The 23851-nt window shown below is 44.5% G+C and overlaps 1 protein-coding gene across 4 annotated transcripts in view; it reads left to right on the top strand.

Moving 5' to 3' along the window:
* The window catches only part of ATF7IP2 (activating transcription factor 7 interacting protein 2), a 94876-nt gene that overhangs the window by 25866 nt on the left and 45159 nt on the right, over positions 1-23851 (top strand). For all 4 annotated transcript variants that reach the window (XM_033963728.1, XM_033963727.1, XM_033963726.1 and 1 more), the window contains 3 exons: positions 630-760; positions 6291-6425; positions 10237-10338. In XM_033963728.1, coding sequence (XP_033819619.1) covers positions 630-760; positions 6291-6425; positions 10237-10338 — 368 coding nt within the window. The remainder of the gene's footprint in view (positions 1-629; positions 761-6290; positions 6426-10236; positions 10339-23851) is intronic.

Below are 23851 nucleotides of genomic sequence, written 5' to 3'. Positions count from 1 at the left end.
AGCTATAATTCGGGTTCTTCTTTTCCATGTGCATCACATGTCATCAGCAAATTTAGTTATCTCACTAGTTATTCCCATCTCTAGATTATTGATAAATATGTTAAAAAGCAGTTGTCCCACACAGCCCCTAGAAAACCCCACTATTTATCAAAAATATATACAGGTATGAAAGAGAAAAAAATTATTCATAATTTCATAATCCCTCATTCACTTTTCCCTTTCTTTCCTGATTTGGATAGAGAGACGGAGTAGCAGGAAAAAAGACAATGCAGGCTGCCCCAGAAGTCTTTGGAGGGCGCTATTAGTTCCCAGGCTTTGCATTGAACATTGGCATAGAGGAATCTTTGGCATCACAGTATTTCTCATCTTTGCAGCATATTTATTTTAACAGCAGGCATGACTGCATGATTCTAGCAAGAGGGTTTATTTGTAGAGGATTTGATTATACATGCTTAGGTCACTCATTTTGATACAGTAAAGTATGCTAAAATTATTACTGATGTTAGATTTTGGAGATAGCTAACCTTATAGCCAATTTGTTAAAATTATTCCTTTACTAAGCATGCAGAAAATACCAGCTGTTTGTAGTAGTTCTAAGGTACAGAATTTTTTTTTTTCCTTTTTCTAAGGTGCTCTTCAACGAAAGAGGATACATTCGGGAAATGACGAAAATACTAAGAGAAAGCATCAGAAAATGGGGGATGAAAAGCAAGTCAATTCTCATGAGGAATCGGAAGCAACAAAAATGTGTTTGGAGAAGGTAAATTTTCTGTGGTGCACTTATGTTTTGACTTTACTAAAACATAGGGAGCAAACTGTATGAAAATTATACACCCTTTATGTAAATAAAGATACAGATGGGATGAGCAATATGTGTACATCAGGGATCTCAAAGTCCCTCCTTGAGGGCTGAAATCCAGTTGGGTTTTCAGGATTTTCCCAATGAATATGCATTGAAAGCAGTACATGCACATAGATCTCATACATATTCATTGGGGAAATCCTGAAAACCCGCCTGGATTGCGGCCCTCAAGGAAGGATTTTGAGACCCCTGGTGTATATCTACCCATTGGAAAAGTAGGTGTGGTCAGCTCAGGGGAACCAACCATTTTCAAAACTATGCACTTTGTTTTGCAGGGGGGAAGAATTGATGGGAAAAGTAGCTGCAAATCTCTGTGGGTACTATATTTTTTTTTTCTCTAGGAAATTTTCAAAAGGAAAATATGTACATACTCTACTTTGGAAAGCTGGTACAGTCTTGCAGGTAAAGTACTTGTGGTCTTTTGCAAGTGCTGCAAAGTTTTGAAAATTGCCTCTTAGTTCTTTTTGCATTAAATTAAGACGTGCATGCACCTTTTTTGAAAGTATGTTCTGTGGTTAGTGGGTTTAGTACTGAATATGGGCAAAGCATATAAAAAGGATGATATGTACATATTAAAATACAAAGTACTCTTGAAATGAGTTGTCACTTGGTAGGGAAAGCTGAAAAACTCCAAATATCTAGATAGTGATACTTGGGTAACTTTCATAAGAGTACTTGCTTTCAAAAAAAAGGCATTTAGGTGCTACTTTATAAAGACAACATATAGGTGCCTGTATGTCTTTAAAATACTAGCATAATTGACTGAAATTGTAGCTATTTTGCAGGTGCAGACACCTATACCTGCTGTTGAGCAAGCTTAAAAGTCATGTCTAAATAATTCAAGTAAGCATGTAGATATAAACATATGCAAATCTTGTGCTTATTTGTAAACTCTGCCTTGTGCACACCTGTTAGGCAAAGTACAATACCACCAGATCATCCCCCTATCCATTTTTCATTCCTCCTCCCTTCTGCACATTGAAGGGCAGCTGTCGGTGTTCTGGAGGGCATGGGACCAAATTTCCTCAGACCAATGGATTGTAGATCTTATTTGGGAAGGTCATAAGATTGAGTTCTATCACCTTCCGCCAGATATGTTTGAGGATTCTCCAGTCGGCTGAACAAGGAAACCAGGGTCCAAGTGACAGTGAAAAGGCTGCTAAATATTCACACCATAGATCCAGTTCCTGATGAAGAATCAGACTCTGGCGGATACTCCATATACTTCATAGTGCTCTAAAAAAGGCACTGGTGGAGACCGATTTCTGGACATCAAGTCTATAAATGCGGCTCTCAAAATACTGTGCTTCTGCATGGAGGGTATGGTCAGTAATTGTGGCTGTGGCACCAGAGGAATTTCTAGCCTCCCTAGATCTGATGGAGATGTACCTTCATATTCCCATTTTCCTGGCCCACAGGAAATACTTGAGATTTCATGTCCTGCAAAGGCATTTCCAATTTACAGCCCTAATCTTCAGGTTGACAACAGTTCCACTCACCTTTACCAAGGTAATGGTGGTGGTTGCAGCCCACCTTCGCAGGATGGGAGTTACAGGTACCCCATACCTGGATGAATGACAGTCAGAGGGTGAGCTAGCTGTGCAGCAAGTGGTAAATCTCCTACAAGATTTGGACTGGATAGTCAACTTCAAGAAGAATCATCTAGAACTGACCCAAAGCTTGGAGTATTTGGTAGTCTTCGACATGGCGAAGGGCCATATCTTTCTTCCCAAGCCATGAAAACAGAAGCTCAGCATATCTACTAGTGATACAAGATCCCACTACCTGGCATTACCTTCAGGTTCTGGGCTCGATTGGCATCCACCCTAGAAGTGGTTCCTTGGGCAAGGGCATACAAACATCCCCTACAGGATTCTCTTCTCTCCCAATGGTTTCTGCAGCATCACTTCTTCCACAGGTGACTTCCCCCAGACAGTGGAAGCGAGGAATAGCTTTCACCGGTTGCTCCAGGTAGACTCCTTGTCAAGGGGTGTTCCTTTCTGTATCACTGCAAAGATGATCCTCACATCATATGCTGGGAGACCCATTACAGCGGGCATCCACTGAAGGGCTGATGGGCTCTCCATCAGAGAAAATGGTCCATAAATTGTTTGGAACTGTGGGCCATTCAGCTAGCATTAAAGGCACTGGAAAAAAGATCTAGAAGACAATGCCACCACAGTAGTGTATGTGAACAGACAAGGGGGCCCCAAGAGTGTTACATAACGTCTGGAGGCTCAGATCTTCAGGTAATCAGAGATTCATCATCAGGCGCTCTCCGCAGTCCACATAGCAGGAGTGAAAAACGTGCAAACTGACTTTCTCGGTCAGTACACTCTTAGACCTGGGAGAATGGCCCCTGTCCCAAGGGTGTTCAACCTCTGTGCGACACTGGGGAAGTCTGGCGATGGACTTAATGGCTTCAGCCAAAAATAAGAAGGCAAATCACTTCTACAGCTGAAAAAACCAGGAAGTGTAGGGTTGGACGCATTGGTTCAGCCCTGGCCAGAAGAGAAGCTGCTTTATGTTTCTACTGTGGCCCATATGGTGAGCCAGGCCATTCGCAACTCGCCCAGGATTTGTGATCCTAGTAGCCTCAGATTGGCTTCGTCGGCCATGGTATGCGGATCTAGTAAGGCTCCTTAAAAATTGCCATACTGAGATAGACCAAAGGTCAATCAAGCCCAGTATCCTGTTTCCAACAGCGGCCACCCCAGGTCACAGGTACCTGGCAAGATCCCAAGGAATAAAACAGGTTTTATGTTGCTTATCCTAGGAATAAGCTGTGGATTTTCCCTAGCCATCTCAATAATGTCCTATTATGGATTAAGAACTGGTTGAAAGACAGAAAACAGAATATGTTTCAATGGTCAGTATTCTCAATGAAGAAGAGTCAATAGTGGGGTTCCCCAGGTGTCTGTGTTGGGACAGCTGCCTTTTTTAGCGTATTTATCAATGATCTAGATATGGGAATGAGTGAGAGAATTATATTTGCTGATGACACAGCGTTGTTAAATTGCAAGAAGATTGTGAAAAATTGCAAAAGGACCTTGTAAGACTGGGCATCAAAATGGTGGATGATGTTTAATGTGAGCAAGTGCAAAGTGATGCATGTGGAAAAAAGGAACCCGAATTATGACTACGTGATACAGGGTTCCATGTTAGGAGTCACTGCCCAGGAAAAGGATCTAGGTGTCATCGTTGAGGATGCATGGAAACTCTCAGTTTAATGTGCGGCGGCGACTAAGAAAGAAAATGTTACCAGGAAACAAAGATGAAAACTTGTTATACCCTTGTATTGCTCTATGTTACAGATACACCACGAATACAGTATACAATTCTGGTCACTGTACAAACTGAAGGGGACAGCAGGGCCCTCTGATGAAGGAGAAATCAAAGCCTGGAGTGAATTCCTTCTGCATGGCTCACAAGTATGGGAAGAATACCATATGGTTAAAGTAAGGGGTGGAATTGTCCTAAACAGATTGATGGCCACAAATTATTGAAAAAATGTCCTTTTACTCATCCAATGGTTCAAATGACTTAATTTGAGTTTGGATTTGTTTTCCCTGTTTTATTCCAAGAATACCATGTGGTCCAGAATGACACACCTATCTACTAGAAAAGATATTAGCAAAGTAAGAACCTAATCTCTTTACCATGCATTGAAGCTAGTCTTCTTAACTAGTTCTTGTTACATTAGAGAAACTAGTACAATGGCCTAAGCAATTGGATGGGGAGACCTGTGAGTTCACACTAAACAATTCAAGGTGAATCAAACAGCTTTTAGACACACAAGTAATAAGGAAACTGAGAAAAATATGATCCTTTGTAGGGATATTGCAGAAACACAGCATTAAGAACCTTACTGATTATGTCCAGTACCTGAAAAAAAAACAAAACCTGTTTTAATGTGTGCTTTTTGTCCTCTGTCATTTATATTTCCTTCCTGAGAAGGAGATATAAAAACTGGAACATTTTATTTTTAGGAGTTGGCTAAATTTTTAGAAACCAGAAAAATATTTTACTCTTTCTTGTGCACCTTCTCTCCCCATATGTTTTTTTGCTTATTTGGTGTTTCAGGCAGGGCTGTGGAGTCGGAGACAATTTTGGATACTGGAGTCAGTCATGGGTACCAGAAACTGAGGACTCGAAGGATTTATCTACCAACTCCACAGCCCTGGTTTCAGGAGGGGGGGCGGCTGTTTTGCTCACTTCTTTCTCACTTCTTCTCTCTAGTCTTTTGCCAGCTTCATCTCCTTTGTGACTGGAGGCTGCTCTGGAAACCAGGTGCCACATTTTAGATGCTGTGGTGCCAATTGTTGCCTCCTAACCTGATTTGAGGGAGGGAGCAGCTTACTTAACTCTTTCATCTGCTACCAACAGCAGATATTTTTTTAGTATGACAGCCAATTCTATTGTATAAAGGCAATTTTCCACTGGATTGGAGCAAAATTTCATCCCAGCACTGAAGGCTAGAGTGTTAAGTATACCAACTACTGAATATTTATAAACCTTTTATTGACTTAATAAAAAGGATAGGATATTACTATCAGATACAGATGCTTCTCAGCCAGATTGATATCCTCTACATTTTCAATATAGGTTCTGTTCATGTATTCTAGTATGAATTGCAGAAAAGAAAGAAGGGAGCCAAGAAGGCAGGATTAGAGAATTGACACGTGGACAGATTTTTTTCCCCATCCCTGCGGGAACTCATTGTCCCATCCCATCGAAATTCTTTTTTCTTCACTGCCCCATTTCTGCAAGATCTGTCCTCATCTTCACAAGCCTTAAAACATTTTAAGATCATAAGTGTTTGAGGCTTGTGCAGTTAAGGCAGAGCTAAATTTGCTGGGATGGGACGGGGAAATTGAGTTCCTGCAGGGATGTTGTGAATCCACTGAGAATCCAACACAAAGAAGAAAGTGAAGGCTTTAGCCAACATAAGGGGGCCTTTTTACTAAAGGGTGTTAAGCCCTAATGCACATTTAGCATGTGAAAAAGCTTATTGCAAAATACATTAAAAAACATTTTACAGTAACTTACTGGTTTGTGCATCGTGAGCGTTAAACACATTATAATTGTATAGTGTGTCATAGGTGTGGAAGTGTTATCCATCTAGCAGAACTTACTATGGGGCAACTCGGTGCATCCTTCAGTAAGCCCTTTTAAGCTGCAGTAAGCACATGCTAGTTCTTCCCACAGCTTAGTAAAAGGAGCCCTTATATATTTCACATGATAAATTAAAAAATATCTGATTAATTTCCTTTGGTTAACAACATTTTGCATTTAATAACCTTTTAAAAGTTATTTCTGTAAGCTAGTATATATGGAATATGCTCTTAATCTTCAAGACTTTCTCTTTTTTGGCAAGATGAATTGGTATTTGCATTTTAAAAAATAATTATTTTTCTTATAACTTTAGGTGAGATGTTTGATAGAACAGCAAATTTGTATTTTCTTCAGACGTGCTTTTGACCAAAGACTGGAAGAGCTTATTGAACGAGTCAAACAAATACAATGCAGGAAAAAACATGAAGAAATAGCTGCTAAGTGCTTAGTAAGTTAATTTAAAAATTGCATATTAAAGAAAGAACTCTACTCTAGAAAATCTGGTTTGCAGTTTGATTCAATGTTTGTCTCCCATGAAAACTGTTTACCAAAGTACATATAGTACCCAGGTTACAAACATCTGACTTAAGTTGGGAATCATAGCTACGAATTTGGGTTTGGCTTCTCCATTCCTCCCCTCTCCATGGCCCTCCCAAAGAGGTGATAGGTGGTCGGCAGGAGCAGCGATGTAAACAGGACACCCAAAGTTGGCCCTATTGAGGCCTTTCCTCTGCCACGTCGGCCTAAAGGAAGTCACATCATAGAAGACAGATGTAGCGGAGGAAAGGCCTCGGTGGGGGCCTACCTCAAGTGTCCTGTTTACATCGCTGCTCCTGTTGGCTAGCCGTTGCCTCTTTGGGAAGGCCTCGGAGAGGAGAGGAATGGAGAGTGGCCTCTCCAAATACTCCAGATTATACTACTTTCATTGAGAGAGACTTGGGAGGGGAAAAAAGTATTTAACAGCATCCTTTTCTCTCTTTCCAAGTTTCTTCTCTGTTCAGCACCAGCATTCTACACACTCCATTTTGTCCTTACCCCGGCAAGCTTCCCCTTCTATACCCAGCAGTATCCTACTTCTCATCCCAAGGAGGCTGATCCATTTCACAGAATCTCCCTTCTGTCATCCTTACTGAGAATGGCTGTGGCACTTATTTTGAATCTCTCCTTTGGAAAAGGAGCAGTGGATGAGGTGTTATATAAATGAATGTGGAGCCTGTGGTCCTGCTTGGGCCTCACTGATGTGGAGAATGTGGGAAAAATACTGAGATAAGACTTTGGGAGGGAAATAAAGTTTTCCACAACTCTTTGCTAGTCCAAAGAGATTTGAACTCTCCCTATCCCTTCAAATCTGATATCCCTATCCACTGCTCTTTCAAACTAACTAGGCCAAATTGTGTCCTTGACTTTTCTTCCTTCTATGTACTGTATATATATTCATACAGATTCTCATATGTTCCGAGTTACTTTCAAATCTGACGTAAAAACAGCTTTAAAAACATAACTTGTTCTTAACCTGGAGATTGCCTGTAATAAAAACTATAGCAATTTTTCTTGAAATTGAAATTACATATTTAAGATACATCTTATACAGAAAGGCACATCAGAATTAAGAAAATACAGCAGTATGTATAGAACCCAAAATTGACTTTAACTCAAGCCCACAAATAAAAAGGTAGAACAAAAGAATAGAACCAAGCATAAGGACAGTGTTTTAAAGTAAAGATAAATGGTGACCTCTGAATGTAACTTTAGGGTTCTATCACAGTTATGAGCCCTGCTTCGCAGTGGAGGTTCCACTGAAAGTAGTCCCAATTTCCGCTTTCTAATAATGAAAAGAACTGGTTGATTAGGCTCAAACACACAATTTAGCAGGTTTTTTTTAAATGCCCCCTCCAAGTGTATTTCCAATTATCTTATAGGCCATACAAAATTCAGTGGTGGGTGGCTGGTTGCCCACCCCTTCTTTAAATGTTCAATTTTACTCCAAAGAGTTAACAATATCCTTAAATATAGTTTGAATTTATTACCTCACATGCTACAGTTTTTTCTTCTGTGAGTCTCTTTTTTTTTTCTCCATCTTTTGCATATTTCCTTAAATCTGTTAATCTCCTTGTGCAGAAATTTTCATATTTAAAACCTGGATCTGAAGATTCAGAGCTTGAAGTTCCTCCTATATAATCTCAAGGAAAGTTCTTGTACAACCCCACTCTATTCCTAAACTTTCAGGTGGTCGGAATCCCATCTCGTGAGATTTCTTGTAGGAAGCTTCATTTGCATAGTTTTTTTTCTCTTCCTCTTACCTATGGACTGCCCTCCAACTTCAGTCATAATGCCGTTGTACAGGGCCATGGTGAGACCTCATCTGGAGTACTGTGTGCAATTCTGGAGGCCACATTACAGTAAAGATGTGTGCAGAATTGAATCGGTTCAGCGGACGGCCACCAGGATGATCTCGGGGCTCAAGGGTCTCTCGTACGAAGAGAGACTGAACAAATTGCAGCTCTACACTCTCAAGGAACGTAGAGAGAGGGGAGACATGATCGAAACATTTAAGTACCTCACGGGACGTGTTGAAGTGGAAGATGATATTTTCTTTCTCAAGGGACCCTCGGCCACAAGAGGGCACCCGCTCAAACTCAGGGGCGGAAAATTTCATGGCGACACCAGAAAGTATTTCTTCACAGAGAGAGTGGTTGATCATTGGAACAAGCTTCCAGCGCAGGTGATCGAGGCAGACAACGTGCCAGACTTTAAGAATAAATGGGATACCCATGTGGGATCCCTACGAGGGTCAAGATAAGGAAATTGGGTCATTAGGGCATAGACAGGGGGTGGGTAAGCAGAGTGGGCAGACTTGATGGGCTGTAGCCCTTTTCTGTCATCATCTTCTATGTTTCTATAAGTTAGACAGAAGAAACTCGTCGAACCACAGCAGCGCAATGCTCCCTTAAGAATAGCACTAAGTCACAATCTTCCTGTTTTCTGGATATCATGAAGATGCTCACGGATCACTGGGTGGGGAGTGCTAGAAGAACCTCTACAAGTGGCAAAGGCTATGAAACAGGGAAAAACGGCCAATACTCCAGTAGGGTAGGTGGGTCCATTTCCATCCTTTGTAGAGCTACTTCTAATTGCACATATTATTCAAGGTGTGGTCATACCATGGAGCGACACAAAGACATAATAACATTCTCATTTTTAGAAACCTAGAAATATGATGGCACATAAAGGCCAAATAGCCTATCCAGTCTGCCCATTCGCGGTAACCATTATCGGTCAAATTCGAAAATGTAGAGACATTTAGGGAAATATTAAAAACACAACTATTTGTAGATGCATTTCTTTGAGCAATTGATCTTATGTAAAGATTGAATCTGTCTGTTTTTTGTTCCTATCCTGTTCTGATTTTTTTATATTTTATGTATGTAACTTTTTGTAAACCGTTTTAGAAAAAATGGTATAGCAATTTTAAAAATAAATAAATTCTCTTCCTCTCTCTCAATTCCTTTCCTGGTAATTGCAGGAAAATGTATTAGCAGAATAACCCTAATAACACTGCCCCCACCCTCCACCCCCCAAAAAAACAAAAAAAATCAGAAACAGCTATAGGGTTATGGGATGCAGGATACTCTTATACTCTTTCCCCTGTCACATATATACTCTGTTCTTTAAACCAGTAAGAGCAAAAGAGGGACACCAGAGTTATATGAATGATACTTTTCATATCCAGAGAGCTGTATAAACAAGAGGTATTCAAAGCAGCTGTCTTGCAATAATTTTTGCAAAAGAAAGCAGGATGATGCATATTATTACTGTGTGCTTTTATTTTTAGTTTTCGTGTTTTATGTGCTTAGACAGATCCCTTGATTGTCTGAGACCTTAAAATACAACATTTCACAAAAGTGGAGGCTAGCCAAGTTTAATCTTTTATTTTTTTTTTTTTAGAAATAAGGAATCTGGTCATTTTGGGCAAGTTTTCCACTTTTTTTGTGAAAAACGTTTTGCACCGCCCCTCCCCCCTGTAAAGTCTTATGGCTCATTTTTACCCAGTTTGTAAGAACCACCTTTCTTATTCTGTATGTAGTTAACCTGTTATGTATGTTGCCAAGTTAGCTGTTTAATAATAAAATGTCATGTAAGTTTGAAAATCTCTGCTGATAAGAGCTCAAATTCATTTGAACTTAGGAGTACATGGTTTGAAGTTGAGAAACATTGCAAATTTGTCAGACTATACTGAAGTAATTTTTTTCTTCTTTTAGCATAAATTACATAAAATTGAGAATCGTGTTAATGTATTAGCAACTCGGAAGGAAGATTTACAGTCCCAAAAATTGTTGCTTTCCAGAAGCGATTCTTGCAAGGTATTGTATAACAATGTAGTGGTTCTTTTTACTTAGCTAAAGTATAGAATAATGGACACTAATCTTATTGACATTCATTGATTCTCCCTCTTCTATTATTGTTTATCAATGTTCTTAAGATTACGTTTTGTTAACCAGTTCGAGTCCCTCTGGGAATGACCCGGTATATAAGACTAAAGATTAGATTAGATAACTCAATTAGTAAAATATACTTTGAGATGGAAAACTGAAATGATAATATTTATAGTATCTTTATTTCAAAAATGTATGGTGCCCAAAAGATTTCTGACATTTTAGCTGCCTTTTTTTTCCCCAACTAATTTACGCTTTTTAATGGTCTCCAGAGTACATTTTTGGGCCCTTTTTACCAAGCTGGTTTTAGCAAATGGTAGATTTTAGCACCGACATCTACTACACATTAACAATAAGCCAATTCAGGAAAACCTCACACAAGCTGCTTAATGTGGATGGGGGCAAGAGCTGATCAAAAGAATGGCTAGCAGTGACAGCGCATGGAGATGTACCACATACTAGCTTCACAGCTGCTGATAGCACAGCTGCGCTTAACGCCAGCTCAAGGGGTGGCAGTAAGTGCAGCTGTTCTACGGGTAATGCAGCCAGGGCCCTAGCATAAAGCGGCACCACAGATACTCTTTACTCTTCTAATCTACCCTCCTAATCTTTCTCTGACACAAAGCCCTCCCCACAGTTTTCAAAGCCAAACCACTCCCTGACGATCTCAGATTTACCAGGGGCCATTCTTAAGGGGAAGTCGCCCTCTGTTCCCACATCTGGCTCCAGGTTACAAAATGACACATGATCTCTGGCAGTACTACTGTTAGAAGTAGGGTTCCATATAAGTTTCAAGGCGGCTTAACGTTCAAAATACATTAAGTAAGGGTAAATAACAAATTAACTGTGGGCCTCATCTGGGGCAGCCTCCTTGGAGCGGCTGGGGCACGGGCAGTGTGTCTGGGAGGGAATGCATGGATGGGAGAACATCTCAGGGGAGGAGACATAGGCATCCTGGGACTGTCGGCCAAGTCTCTTCCCTGAAGAAGCCCTTTCTGGAAACGTCAATCGCTCCTCCTAAACTTACTTGCTCCACTTCATCACTTCATCATGCTTCTATTCCTTTCTCTCCTCTCTTCTACCTTCCAAAGTATTTAGATCAATGCTGTCTTGTTAAAATGTTTATTTTATTTTTATTTTTCCTCTAACTCTACTTTTCACTTCTCTATTACCCTCCAGGTACTTTAGTTAGATTGTGAGCCTTCGGGACAGTAAGGGAATTTTTCAAGTACCTTTCTTATTTCTAATCTTAATGTATATTTTCTGTAAACCGCTTAGAACCTAACGGATGTAGCGGTATATAAGAAATAAATTACATTACATTACATAACATCAAAAATTAAAAACAAAAACGAAACAACAGTAGTCAGATTGATGGGGCTGGGATTCATATTTGGGGATCAGAAAAGTGATGGATTCTGATCAGAGGGGGCTAGAGATGGGGTGGGGGGGTGCATCACCACAGCAGTTGTTTCATTGATTGAATACAAGAAGTAGAAGTTAGTGTTGCACTTGTCTGCCACTGCATTTAGTGCAGTACCATGCGGTAAAGGCCATAGTCTATAAATGGGCGTCAATTTTTTTATTTATTTTTTTTTTTTTTAAAGGTGCCTAAGCTAAATTTTTAAAAACACTGTTTAAACAACTTTTTAAACTGATTTTCAAGGCGCTCACTGGCGCCTTAAACAGTGCTGGAATCACACCTCCTTAGGTACTTTACAGCACCTAATGCCACTGTAGGCGAGGCTAATGCTGAAAGTGGCATTAGGCACCGTAAAGCACCCAAGGAAGTGCGATTCACATCAAAAGTACCAGAAATGTAGGCCTTGAAAACCCTGGTTACATTGCCAGCGGCGGCTTTGCTGGAAGCGTGATTCTCTAAATAGCGCTCAGTGTTCTCCCCAGGGCCTTTCAGCCGGGCGCTCCGCCCAGCTAATTTAGATGAGCGCCCGGCTGTAATCTCGATGGCAATCCTGCTGCTGCTGCTGCCTTCTGCTCAACATTTTTAAAAAAAAAACCTTCTCACTGGTTTGGAGATTTACCGGGCTGACTCGGCACAGCTTGAATCGCAGGAGCCTGACTTTTTATTTTATTTTATTTTTTTTTTAGTTTTTAACGCCAGCAAGCGACTTGAACCCATGCTCCGGGGCTCTAACATGTGAATGCCGCTTCTCTCCGAAACCGGAAGTCACGTCCCGAGAAGGGAAGTCGGCATGCACACGCCCCGGAGCATGGGTTCGCTATAGGAGACAGGTCAGCTTACAACTTGCTCTTGATTGCTTCGGGCTTTCCTCACTGCCGGGTCCTGCCCAGTGTTCCCTCTAAGGTGAGCGCATGAGCGATCGCTCACTATTTTCAGTGGCGTCGCTCATGCTTCTTCTGGTGTCGCTCACTCGAGCGGAGGTGAGAGGAAGCGGCGGCGGTCTGCCCTGCTCGCCTAAGATGCAGCAGCGGCGACTCCTTTCATGATCCCAGCAATCAGTGGCGTATTAAGTGGGGGGCGGTCCGCCCCTTGGTCTCATTGGTGTAACGCCGGCCCTGCAGCTCCGGACTTCCCCACACCTGCCCCCCTTCGGATCGCTATTATTTTAAATGTTATAGCCGCGGAGCTGTATCCATCAGTGGAGACGTCTAACCTCGGCCTGCCCCGGAACTCTTACTGCAACAGTGACTTCCTGTTCCTGCCTAGACGGGCGGCTGCTGCAGTAAGAGTTCCGGGGCAGGCCGAGGTTAGATGTCTCCACTGATGGATACAGCTCCGCGGCTATAACATTTAAAATAATAGCAATCCGAAGGGGGGGGGGGGAGAAGGTGCAGGGAAGTCCGGAGCTGCAGGGCCGACGTTAGAGGGAGTAAGAGTTGATGGTGCCGCAGGGTCCCGCGGGGGGGGGGGGGGAGGGAGGGAGGAAGGAAGAAGAGGAACCGAAGCATGGCAATTGTGGGGAAGTCCAGAGCTGCAGGGAAGAGTGTTGCGGTACCCAGCTGGAGGGAGAAGGAAGATGAGGGAGGGAATGAAAGGAGATGCCAGGGCTTGGAGGGTAGGAGGAAGGTATGCCAGACTAAGGGAAAAGGAAGGGGGAGATGTGAGAGCATCGAGGGGGAGCGAAAGATGGAAGGAAAGGAGAGAGATGCCAGAGAATCAGGGAAGGGGAGATACCAGACTATGGGGTGCAAAGGAAAGAAAGGAGAAGAGAGAGATGCCAGAGCATAGGGGATGCGGTGGTGACAGAAAAAAATGGAGAGGTGGCAGAGCTGACTGGCTTTCGGGGTGGGCAAAATCTGGAAGGCAGTGGGGGGACATAAGAAGGAGGCACTGGGGGCACAAAGGACATGGGAAGGAGGCACTGGGGGCACTATGGACACGGGAAGGAGGCACTAAGGACATGGGAAGGAAGGAGGGAGGGAATAGAAAGGGACAATTGTTGGGCCTGAGTGCAGAAAAAAAGAAAGGATACACAGTCAATTAATAGATGTCCCCTTTTGATGAAAAAAATAAATGGTCACGTTACCACTGACTTACTTTCTCTTCAGCAGAGTCAGCATCCGCGCTAAGGTGCAGGAAGGTCCCGCGATGACTCGTCTGCTGGCTCTGCTCTGGAAGAAGTAAGTTACGTCGGAGGGGGTGGACCCGGCAGACTCAGTCATTGCGGGACTTTGCCGCAACTCCCTGCGTCCACCCCCTCCAACGTAACTTACTTCTTCCAGAGCAGAGCCAGCATACGAGTCATCACGGGCCCTTCCAGCATGCGGCTGCTGAGTCCGCTCTAGAGCAAGTACATCAGAGTGGGGTGGATTGGCAGCAGGCAGCTACAATCATCGCGGGACCTTGCTGCATGAAGGGAGAGAAAGGAGCAGGACTGCTGGAATGGAAGAATGGTGGAGGGAAAGAAAGGGGGCAGGGTGGTATGGAAGGGTGGTGCTGATGGAATTGATCTACAGAGAAAGGGGAGAGACATAAGGGGGAAGGATATTGGAGGGAAAGAAAGGGGGAAGATGCTGATTGAAGAGGGGTGGATGGAGGGAGAAAGGGCAGACATTGGATGGTAGTGGGGAGCCTATGCTGGATGGAAGTGCAGATGGGAGAGATAAGGGAGCAAATGCCAGAAGGAAATGGGAGGAGAGAAAGAGGGGAGCAGATGCTGGATGATAAGTGGACAGAGAGAGGAGAAGGTACTAGATGGAAGGGTTGGAGAAAGAGGGTACATGATGGAAGGAGGGGATAAATAAAAGGAGGACACATGATGGGGAGAAAAGGATTGAGTTAGGGAAACACTGGAGGGGTGAGGGAAAGAGGTGGCAAGCTTTAGGTAGACAGTAAAAAAGGACATTGATGAGAGGGTAGTAAGAACATAATCTAGTCTAGACAGATGCAGAAAATAAATTGAAAAGGGAAATGAGGGAAAAAATGGAAAGTGATTGCAGAGGAGAGGTGTGGGAGAGGGAAGGCGAGGAGAGATTTGCCAGACCAATGGGGGTGAAAGGAGAGATGGAAGGGGGAGGCATACAGTTTCTGGAAGGGGCATAGAAGGAGAGAAGATGCCATATAGGGGAAGAGAGACGGCAGACAGTGGATGGAAGGAAGAGAGTTACAAGAAGATGAGGAAAGCAGAAACCACAGAAGACAAAGGTAGGAAAAAATTTCTATTTATTTATTGCTTTAGGAGACATGTGTCACTGTTTCTGTGAAGCATTGTATGCAGAGTCCAGCTTCTTGCTGGTTCAATTTATGTATTTTTATTTTAATCCCCCCTTTTACAAAACTGTGAAGCGTTTTTTAGCACCAGCCATGGTAGTAGCAGCTCTGATGCTCAGAATTTTATGAGCATCAGAGCTGTTACCTCCGTAGCTAAAATCCACACTACAGTTTTGTAAAAGAGGGAGGGGTTAGTTTGTGATTACATATTCCATACTAGGCGAAGGTGTGTTCTGTGTGTTCGAAAGACATAGTTTTCTGTTAGGATTGACGGTGTAGGATTGATCTGTGCTGGTCTGGCTTGTTTAGTTTTACAATGGGTGTTTTGATGTACTGTTCACTGCAATATGTAAGATGCTGCCTTTTCCTAGGTACTCATGTGTGACGTGTGGCTTGTTACTAAAAATCATGTTTTTCGTACAGATGGGGGGGGGTGCCAAAAAATGATGGGCCCCGGGTGTTACATATGCTAGGTACACCACTGCATTATGTAAAGATACCAGAAAGCTGGCGAAGCAAAAACTTTTAAGTAAATTGTTATTCTTCTAAGTTTTGAGTATTTAACCCTCCCACAATCTCATGGGCTCTCGTTTCAAGTTTATTGAGATTTTGATTTAAACGCAATATCAAATATTTTCAATGTGTATAACAAAATAAAAAATTTTGGGAAATAAATAAAACCATTTGAACAATAAACATACAAACATATCCATAGATGATTAAAAATACATAAGGAGTACAAGGATAAACTATATTTGTTTAAAAATGCGTCCTCCGTGCCTGCTCATAAATTTGTGGAATATGTAACTTGTCGCTCATGCATATTTTTTTTTGCACACACCTCATCAATCCTTAGAGGGAACATTGGTCCTGCCTACTTTCTGTTTCCGTGAAGGCAGGACCCGGCAATGAGGAAGGCCCGAAGCAAGCGAGAGCAGCGAGTTGTAAGCTTCCCTCCGTTGCTGACTTATGGAAGTTAGGTCAGCGATAGAAGGAAGCTTACAACTTGCCTTAGTCTAGCCCTGCACAACATGCGGCCCAAAACGGATCTCGCTGCCGATATGGCTCTCACTCCGCTCTCCTTTGAAGATCAGCTCAGGAGGCAAGATTTAGCCCGAGATCAGATGAACATTAAAGGGCATCTGAGCAGATTGAGGAGAACATGTCCTGTTTTTCCATGCCTAAAAATACTACCTTGTCTAATGTAATCTCTGATCAGATCCTTAAGAGCGATGCAACTATGTATGCTGGACAGTCTCCTCCAGTAAACAGAGCTTTAAAGCCTGCAGCCATACAGAACCAGATGGTCAAAGGGCTCCAAAGTGTAGTATTGCCAAGGGATCTGTCTCACAAGTTTCTGCTGCTGGCAGATGTAAACACAGCACAAGAAATAGAGACTTGTGGCATTCTGTGTGGAAAGCTGATGCATAATGAATTTACTATTACCCATGTAATAGTGCCAAAGCAGTCTGCTGGATCAGACTACAGTACAGTGATATGGAGAATGTGGAAGAATTATTCAGTGTTCAAGATCAATATGATCTCCTCACAGAAGAAAGACGGAGAGAAAGAGAGAAGCCTGGACCAAAGGGGAAAGACAGGAGGCAGATACTGGAGAGGGGGGAGAGAAGGGAAGGAGATAGAGATGTCAGACCATGGGGTGGAGTGGGAAGGAAGGAAAGGAGAAGAGAGAGATGCCAGAGCATAGTGGAAGGGTGGAGACAAAAAATGGAGAGGGGTTGAAGCTGAAATAAATCATGTACAAAGGAGAGAAAGGACACAGGATATAGAGTTTATTGAAGGGACATAGAAAGAGGGAAGATACCATATGGAACAGAGAGAGGGCAGACACTGGATGGAAAAGGTAGAAAGGGTGGACAGTGGATGCAAGGGGCAGAGATAGGGTGGACAGTAGATGGAAGGGGTAGAGAGAGAGGGCAGAGGCAGGGTGGAAGAGGCAAAGAGAGAGGACAGATGTTGCATGGAAGGGAGCGAGGACAAATGCTAAATAGAAAGAAACAAGGAATTAATTTGCAAATGCCTTTTACTCTTAACAATGTCTCTATAGAGATTGTATCCTCGTTAAAAATACTTGGTATCATTATTGATAACAATTTTTCATATCATGAACATTTAAATAACATCGTTAAATCATGCTTTTATAGACTTCGATTGATTCGTTCAGTCTCAAAATTTTTAGAACCTAAATCGCTAAACATTCTACTTCATTCTTTGATCATTTCTAAACTTGACTATTGTAACTCTCTTTTCTTAAACATTACCCAAAAAGAAAAAAAACGCTTACAAATCATACAAAATACCGCCATTAAACTCATTTATAAAGGAAAAAAATATGACCATGTGACTCCTTTCTTAATTAAATCACACTGGCTCCCTATTAATCATCGGATTACCTATAAAATTCTATTGTTAACTTTCAAAACCTTAGACACCAATGAACCCCAATTCATAAATAAATTACTTATCCCCTATACTTCTTCACGTTCTTTGCGATCAAATAACCACAAACTTCTAACTATTCCTTCGTTAAAAATCATTGGAACCCGTCGTCAGGATATGTTTTCTGTAGTAGCACCTCAACTCTGGAACTCTTTACCTTTATACTTAAGAGAAATAAATAACCTAAACGATTTTAAAAAGAATTTAAAATGCTTTTTATTTAAAGATGCTTTTAATATTTAAAATTATCCATGTGCTCTTTTTATATCTCAAGATCCGTTATATTGCTGAATTCTTATTTTATTATATAATTTTTAAGCTAAAATTTCTGTAATTTTTATGATCTTTGTATCTTCTAACATTTAATTTGTAATTTTATATTTTACTAATATGATTTTATCTTAAAACTTAATGTATAAATTGTTAAATTTTTAATATTTTATGTTATTTACTGTTTCAATATTGTGTTTACTTACAAACTGTAATTCGCTTAGAAATAATCTAATTAAGCGTTTAATCAAATATAAATAAAACTTGAAACTTGAAACTTGAAGAGAGTGAAGAGAAGATGACTAAAGCAGAAACGACAAAAGGTAGAAAAAAAATATTTTTGTTGCTTTACGTAGAATCAAGTAGTATTGTAACTGTATTGATTAAAATTTATCAATAGGAAATGGAAATAAGGCAATTTTTGGGGGGAATAAACCCCTTTCCTCAGGTCAGGACAGGATACCATAACAGCTGTATACTGTACTGTCTTGAAGAAAGATTTGGCCTCTGAAAGCTAATTGAAAAATGGATTAGTCCAATAAAATGGTATTTTCATATTTCTCATTATTTTATTTCTATTTGTTAATTTGTAAAGTGGTGACTTGTTATGTAGAAGTTTTTTCAAATTTACATCTACTGTCTTTATATTTTGCACAGTATTAGGGGACATGTGCCACTGTTTCTATGGTGTTGCATTGTATGCAGAGTCTGGTTTCTTTGTTCAGTTTAACTTTTGTCTACATATTTCTATTTTTAGTTTGTGATTATTCCATATTGGGCGAGGGTGTATCTGTGTTCTGTGTGTATGAAAAGGACATGGTTTTCTGTTAGCATCGACTACGGGATCAATTGACTGTGTAGGATCTGGTTTGTTTAGTTTTACAATGCGTGTGTTGGTGCTATCGTGCTCACTGCAGTGTTTAAGATGCTGCCTTTTCCTAGATGCACCCTTATTGTGTGACTCATGGATTATTACTAAAAAATATATTTTTTTATATAGAGGAGGGTTTTTAAAAAAAATGATTAGCACTGGCTGTCATATATACTAGGTACACCACTGGATTTAATGACCCTATTCTAACTTTACTGTTGACATAGGTGTTGTCCCCCCAACACACAGACACACCCATTATAAAGAATTAAATTAAAGTTGTATTATCATCAAGCAGCTTTCAAATGACATAAGCAAATAAAAATAAAATATTTTATCCCAGGACAAGCAGGCAGCATATTCTCACATGTGAATGTGGGTGACGTCATCTACGGAGCCCCAGCGCGGACAGCTTTTCAAGCAAACTTGATTGAAGTTTCAAGTTTGCTACACTGCACCACGCATGTGCATGCCTTCTCGCCCACTAGAGGGCGCATCCCACCTCGTGGTCCTCAGTTCAGTTTTTTCCGCGGAGCCAGAAGCCCTGTGGAATTTGAGCTCTGCTATTTTTGCCTTCTGTTGCCGCGTCCGGTGGTTTTTCTTCGGTCGTGGTACTTGCTTTTTCTTTCTTTTAGTTTTCTACATCTTTACGTCAAAAAAAAAAAAAAAAAAGTTTTTTCGTCGGCTCCGGGGGCTCCCGTGAGCCGCGACCCGGCCTCCTTGTCGGTCGGTTTGGTTTTCATGTCCCGTCCCTTGACGGGTTTCAAAAAGTGCACCCGGTGTGAGCGGTTACTATCCATCACTGACCCACACCGGTGGTGCTTGCTATGCCTTAGACCCGAGCATCTGACTGACTCCTGCGATCGGTGCTCCACTTTTCAGGCCAGAGCGCTCCGCCGACGCCGCATCAGAATGGCGGAGCTTTTCGCAGTTGACTCCGCGCCCGGGAAGGCCTCGACCTCGGCACCCTCGGCTTCGCCGCGTCCCTCGACCTCGAAGCCGATGCCTGCTACCAAACCTGCCTCGGGTAAGTCTTCTTTTCCATCCCCGACTCCAGGGTCATCGAAGAAGCCATCCTTGAGCTCCTCTGCGGCGGGTGGGTCCTCCTCGGCCCCGCCCAGGACTCCGGCCACTAATGCCCCGAGGGAATACTTGAGACCGAGGTCGCCCTCCAGGGAGCATCCCCCGGCCTCAGACCTCCCTACCATGGTCGGGATTCCGGCGTTCCAGGACCTGCTCCGAGCATTGATTTCCTCGGAGCTGTCTGGCGCCCTCGAACAACTGCAGCGGGCTGTGACCTCGACTGCTTTGACCTCGGGGGCTCCGACCTCGGCGACCTCGGTCTCGGGTATCGGGGCACCACCGACCTCGGCCTCGACCTTGCCCTCGACCTCGGCCTCGGGGGCCCCGCCTGAGCGCAGCGTACGGCCCCGGGACAAGGTCCGCAGAGTGAGACGGATTTCCTCCTCCTCCTCCTCGAGGTCCTCCCGGGGTTCCTCGCCCTCGGGCCGGCCTCGGGCGAGGCGTCGCCCGAGGAAGCCTAAGCGCTCGCGAGGCTCTCCTCGGTGACGTGGTCGCTCCTCGCCGCTCGGGGGCGAGGCCTTGAGGGTCTCGGAGCTTCGCCTCGATAACCCGAGGCTTCTCCGTTCCCCTGCGAGATGGGGTTCTCGTGACTCCTCGCCGAGGAAAAGGGGGCGTACCTCGGTCCCCCGGACGCCTGGGACTTCTCCCAGGGGTTCTTCGAGGCGGAGACGTTCCCCGACCCCCTCGAGGCCATTGGATCTGGCCTCATGGGGCTCGGGGTCTGGTAGGGAACCACGGTATGCTCATGAGGTTTCCCCCCTTCTGTTCGGCGGAGAGGTCGAGAACTCCCTCCCCACCTGCCAGACCGTCCTCTTTCTCCAGCTTTGTGCAGGACATGGCTTGTGCCTTGGGTCTGGACCTCATGGCTGGTTCTCAATACACAAAGGAGTTCCTCGAGGAGCAGGACCTTCCCACTCCCCCTAGGGAAACCCCTCGGCTACCTTTGAATAAGGTCCTTCATCAGACCTGGCTTAGGAACCTGACTTCCCCTCTTACAGTCAGGCGGTTCCGTCTAAGATGGAGTCCAAGTACAGGACGATACCAACCAAGGGATTCGAGAAGGCTCAGCTCTCCCACCAGTCTTTGCTGGTCGAGTCTGCCCTCAAAAAGACACAACCCTCCCGAGTTTCTGCGGCGGTCCCGCCCGGCAGGGAAGGTCGGACCCTGGGCAAGTTTGGTCGTCGCCTCTATGCGAACTCCCTCATGGCTACCAGGGTTTTGAATTATGCCTTTACCTTCTCCTCCTATCTGCGTGGCATAGTGAAGGATTTGCCCCTGTACCGCGAATCCTTACCGGACTCCGGCAAGGAAGGGTTTGATAAGTTTATGTCCAACCTGTCTCAATTGCGTTTGTACCTTTTTCACGCTGTGTACGATACGTTTGAGCTGGTATCGAGGGTGTCGGCATTTGCGGTGGCTATGCGCCGTTTGGCGTTGCTACACACCCTCGATATGGACCCGAACCTGCAGGAACGCCTTACAGATTTACCTTGCGTGGGGTCCGAGTTGTTTGATGAGTCCCTAGAGGCGGCGACCAAGCGGTTGTCGGAGCAGGAGCGCTCATTGGCCTCCTTGGTCCGTCCGAAGCCTCGGGCACCGCCGCAGAAACCCTTCCGGCCTCCCCCGAGGCGTTACCCTCAAAAGTCGACCCCGGCTTTTTCTAGGCCGCCGCCTCGGCGCCCACCCCAGCAGGGGAAAGGGGGACAGGCGAAAGCTCCGGCGCAGGGCCCGTCCAAACCAGCGCCGTCCTTTTGACGGGCTATGCGGATGGGGCCGGCCCTCCTCCGCGATAGCGCCGGACCCCCTTCCCATAGGGGGTCGACTTTGGTTCTTTTATACGGCTTGGACCGAGATAACATCCGACGCTTGGGTGCTCCGGACCGTCTCCGAGGGCTACTCTCTCAACTTTTGGTCTGCGCCGCCGGAACAGCCACCGGGGGCTTGCCCATGCAATCGGACCCAGCTACCCATCCTCATGGCCGAGGCCAGGGCCTTGTTGAAGCTTCGGGCGGTGGAACCAGTTCCCCCCGATCAGCGGGGGCGGGGGTTTTACTCCCGTTACTTTTTGGTCCCAAAAAAGACCGGGGACTTACGCCCCATCCTAGACCTCAGAAAGCTCAACAAGTTCCTGGTCCGGGAGAAGTTCCGGATGTTGTCACTTCCGGTATTGTATCCACTCTTGGAGGAAGGGGACTGGATGTGCTCCCTGGACCTGAAGGAAGCGTACACCCATGTTCCGGTGCATCCCACCTTCCGCAAATTCTTACGGTTCCAGGTGGGCGAGCTACACCTGCAGTACAGGGTCCTCCCCTTCGGCCTGGCCTCGTCCCCTCGAGTCTTTACGAAGTGTATGGTGGTGGTCGCTGCAGCCCTGAGATCCCGGGGGCTTCAGGTCTTCCCGTATCTGGACGATTGGCTGATCAAGGCCCCGACCAGAGAGGGGGTTATCTCAGCGACCCGACAGTCTATCATCTTCCTTCAGCGACTGGGGTTCGAAGTAAATTTTCCCAAGTCACAGTTGGGCCCGGCCCAATCACTTCAGTTCATAGGCGCAGTGCTGGACACTGTTCGCCTCCGTTCATTCCTCCCTCCTCGTTTGGAGGCTTTGGTTCGGTTGGGCCGTCTGATCTCTCAGCTTCCGGTGGTGTCGGCTCAGCGCATGATGATGCTTCTGGGCCACATGGCGTCTACGGTCCACGTCACTCCATTCGCCAGACTGCACTTGAGGATTCCTCAATGGACTCTGGCCTCTCAGTGGCGCCAGGAGTGCGATCCGGTCTCTCGTCGCATAGCAGTAACTCCTTCTTTGAGACGCTGCATCCCAATCTTCAGTCCTTACACCTGACCGCTTGGTTCCTTTCCCCTTGACTTCGGTCCAGGTTTCTCAGTCGGTGAGGGATGTTTTGGAAGCCTTGCGCAAGGTCTCGACCAGGCTTTGTTATTCCCAGAAATGGACCAGGTTTTCCTCCTGGTGCTCCTCGCGTCATCTGGATCCGGATTCGGTCCCGGTGTCTTCGGTGCTGGACTACTTGTTACATCTGTCTAATTCCGGCCTGAAGACGACATCTGTTCGGGTGCATCTCAGTGCCATTTCTGCTTTCCATCGTCACTTGGACGGACGTTCTCTTTCGCTTCATCCTCTGGTGACACGTTTCATGAAGGGTCTAATCAATGTTTGTCCCCCTCTGAAGCCTCCTCCCGTCGTTTGGGATTTGAATGTTGTCTTAGCTCAACTGATGAAACCTCCCTTTGAGCCTATCGACAGCTCTCTCCTGAAATTTCTTACTTGGAAAGTGGTGTTTCTGATTGCCCTCACATCTGCTCGACGAATTAGTGAGCTGCAAGCTTTGGTTGCGGACCCGCCTTTCACTGTGTTTCATCATGACAAAGTGGTTCTCCGCACCCATCCTAAATTTTTACCTAAGGTTGTGTCTGATTTCCACCTCAATCAGTCCATTGTCCTTCCTGTGTTCTTTCCTAAGCCCCACTCCCATCCTGGCGAGACGGCGCTCCACACGCTTGACTGTAAGAGGGCGTTGGCATTTTATCTCCAACGTATCAGGTCTCATCGGAAGGTTCCTCAATTGTTTTTGTCCTTTGATCCTAATCGTTTAGGACACCCTGTTTCCAAGCGCACCTTGTCCAACTGGTTGGCTGCTTGTATTTCTTTTTGCTACGCTCAGGCTGGTCTTACGCTCCCGGGTCGAGTCACGGGGCATAAGGTCCGGGCGATGGCAGCTTCAGTTGCTTTCCTCCGATCTACTCCTGTGGAGGACATATGTAAAGCTGCCACTTGGTCTTCGGTTCATACGCTCACCTCCCACTACTGTCTGGATGCTTTGTCCAGAAGCGACGGCCATTTTGGCCAGTCGGTGTTACGTAATCTGTTTTCCTAAATTGCCATCCTCCCACCTACCCTTTTTTGGTTGGCTTGGAGGTCACCCACATGTGAGAATATGCTGCCTGCTTGTCCTGGGATAAAGCACAGTTACTTACCGTAACAGGTGTTATCCAGGGACAGCAGGCAGATATTCTCACAACCCGCCCGCCTCCCCGTGGATGGC

Source organism: Geotrypetes seraphini, chromosome 11, assembly GCF_902459505.1.
Source record: "Geotrypetes seraphini chromosome 11, aGeoSer1.1, whole genome shotgun sequence".
Classification (NCBI taxonomy): domain Eukaryota; kingdom Metazoa; phylum Chordata; class Amphibia; order Gymnophiona; family Dermophiidae; genus Geotrypetes; species Geotrypetes seraphini.
This window is presented reverse-complemented; position numbering and strand designations above follow the sequence as displayed.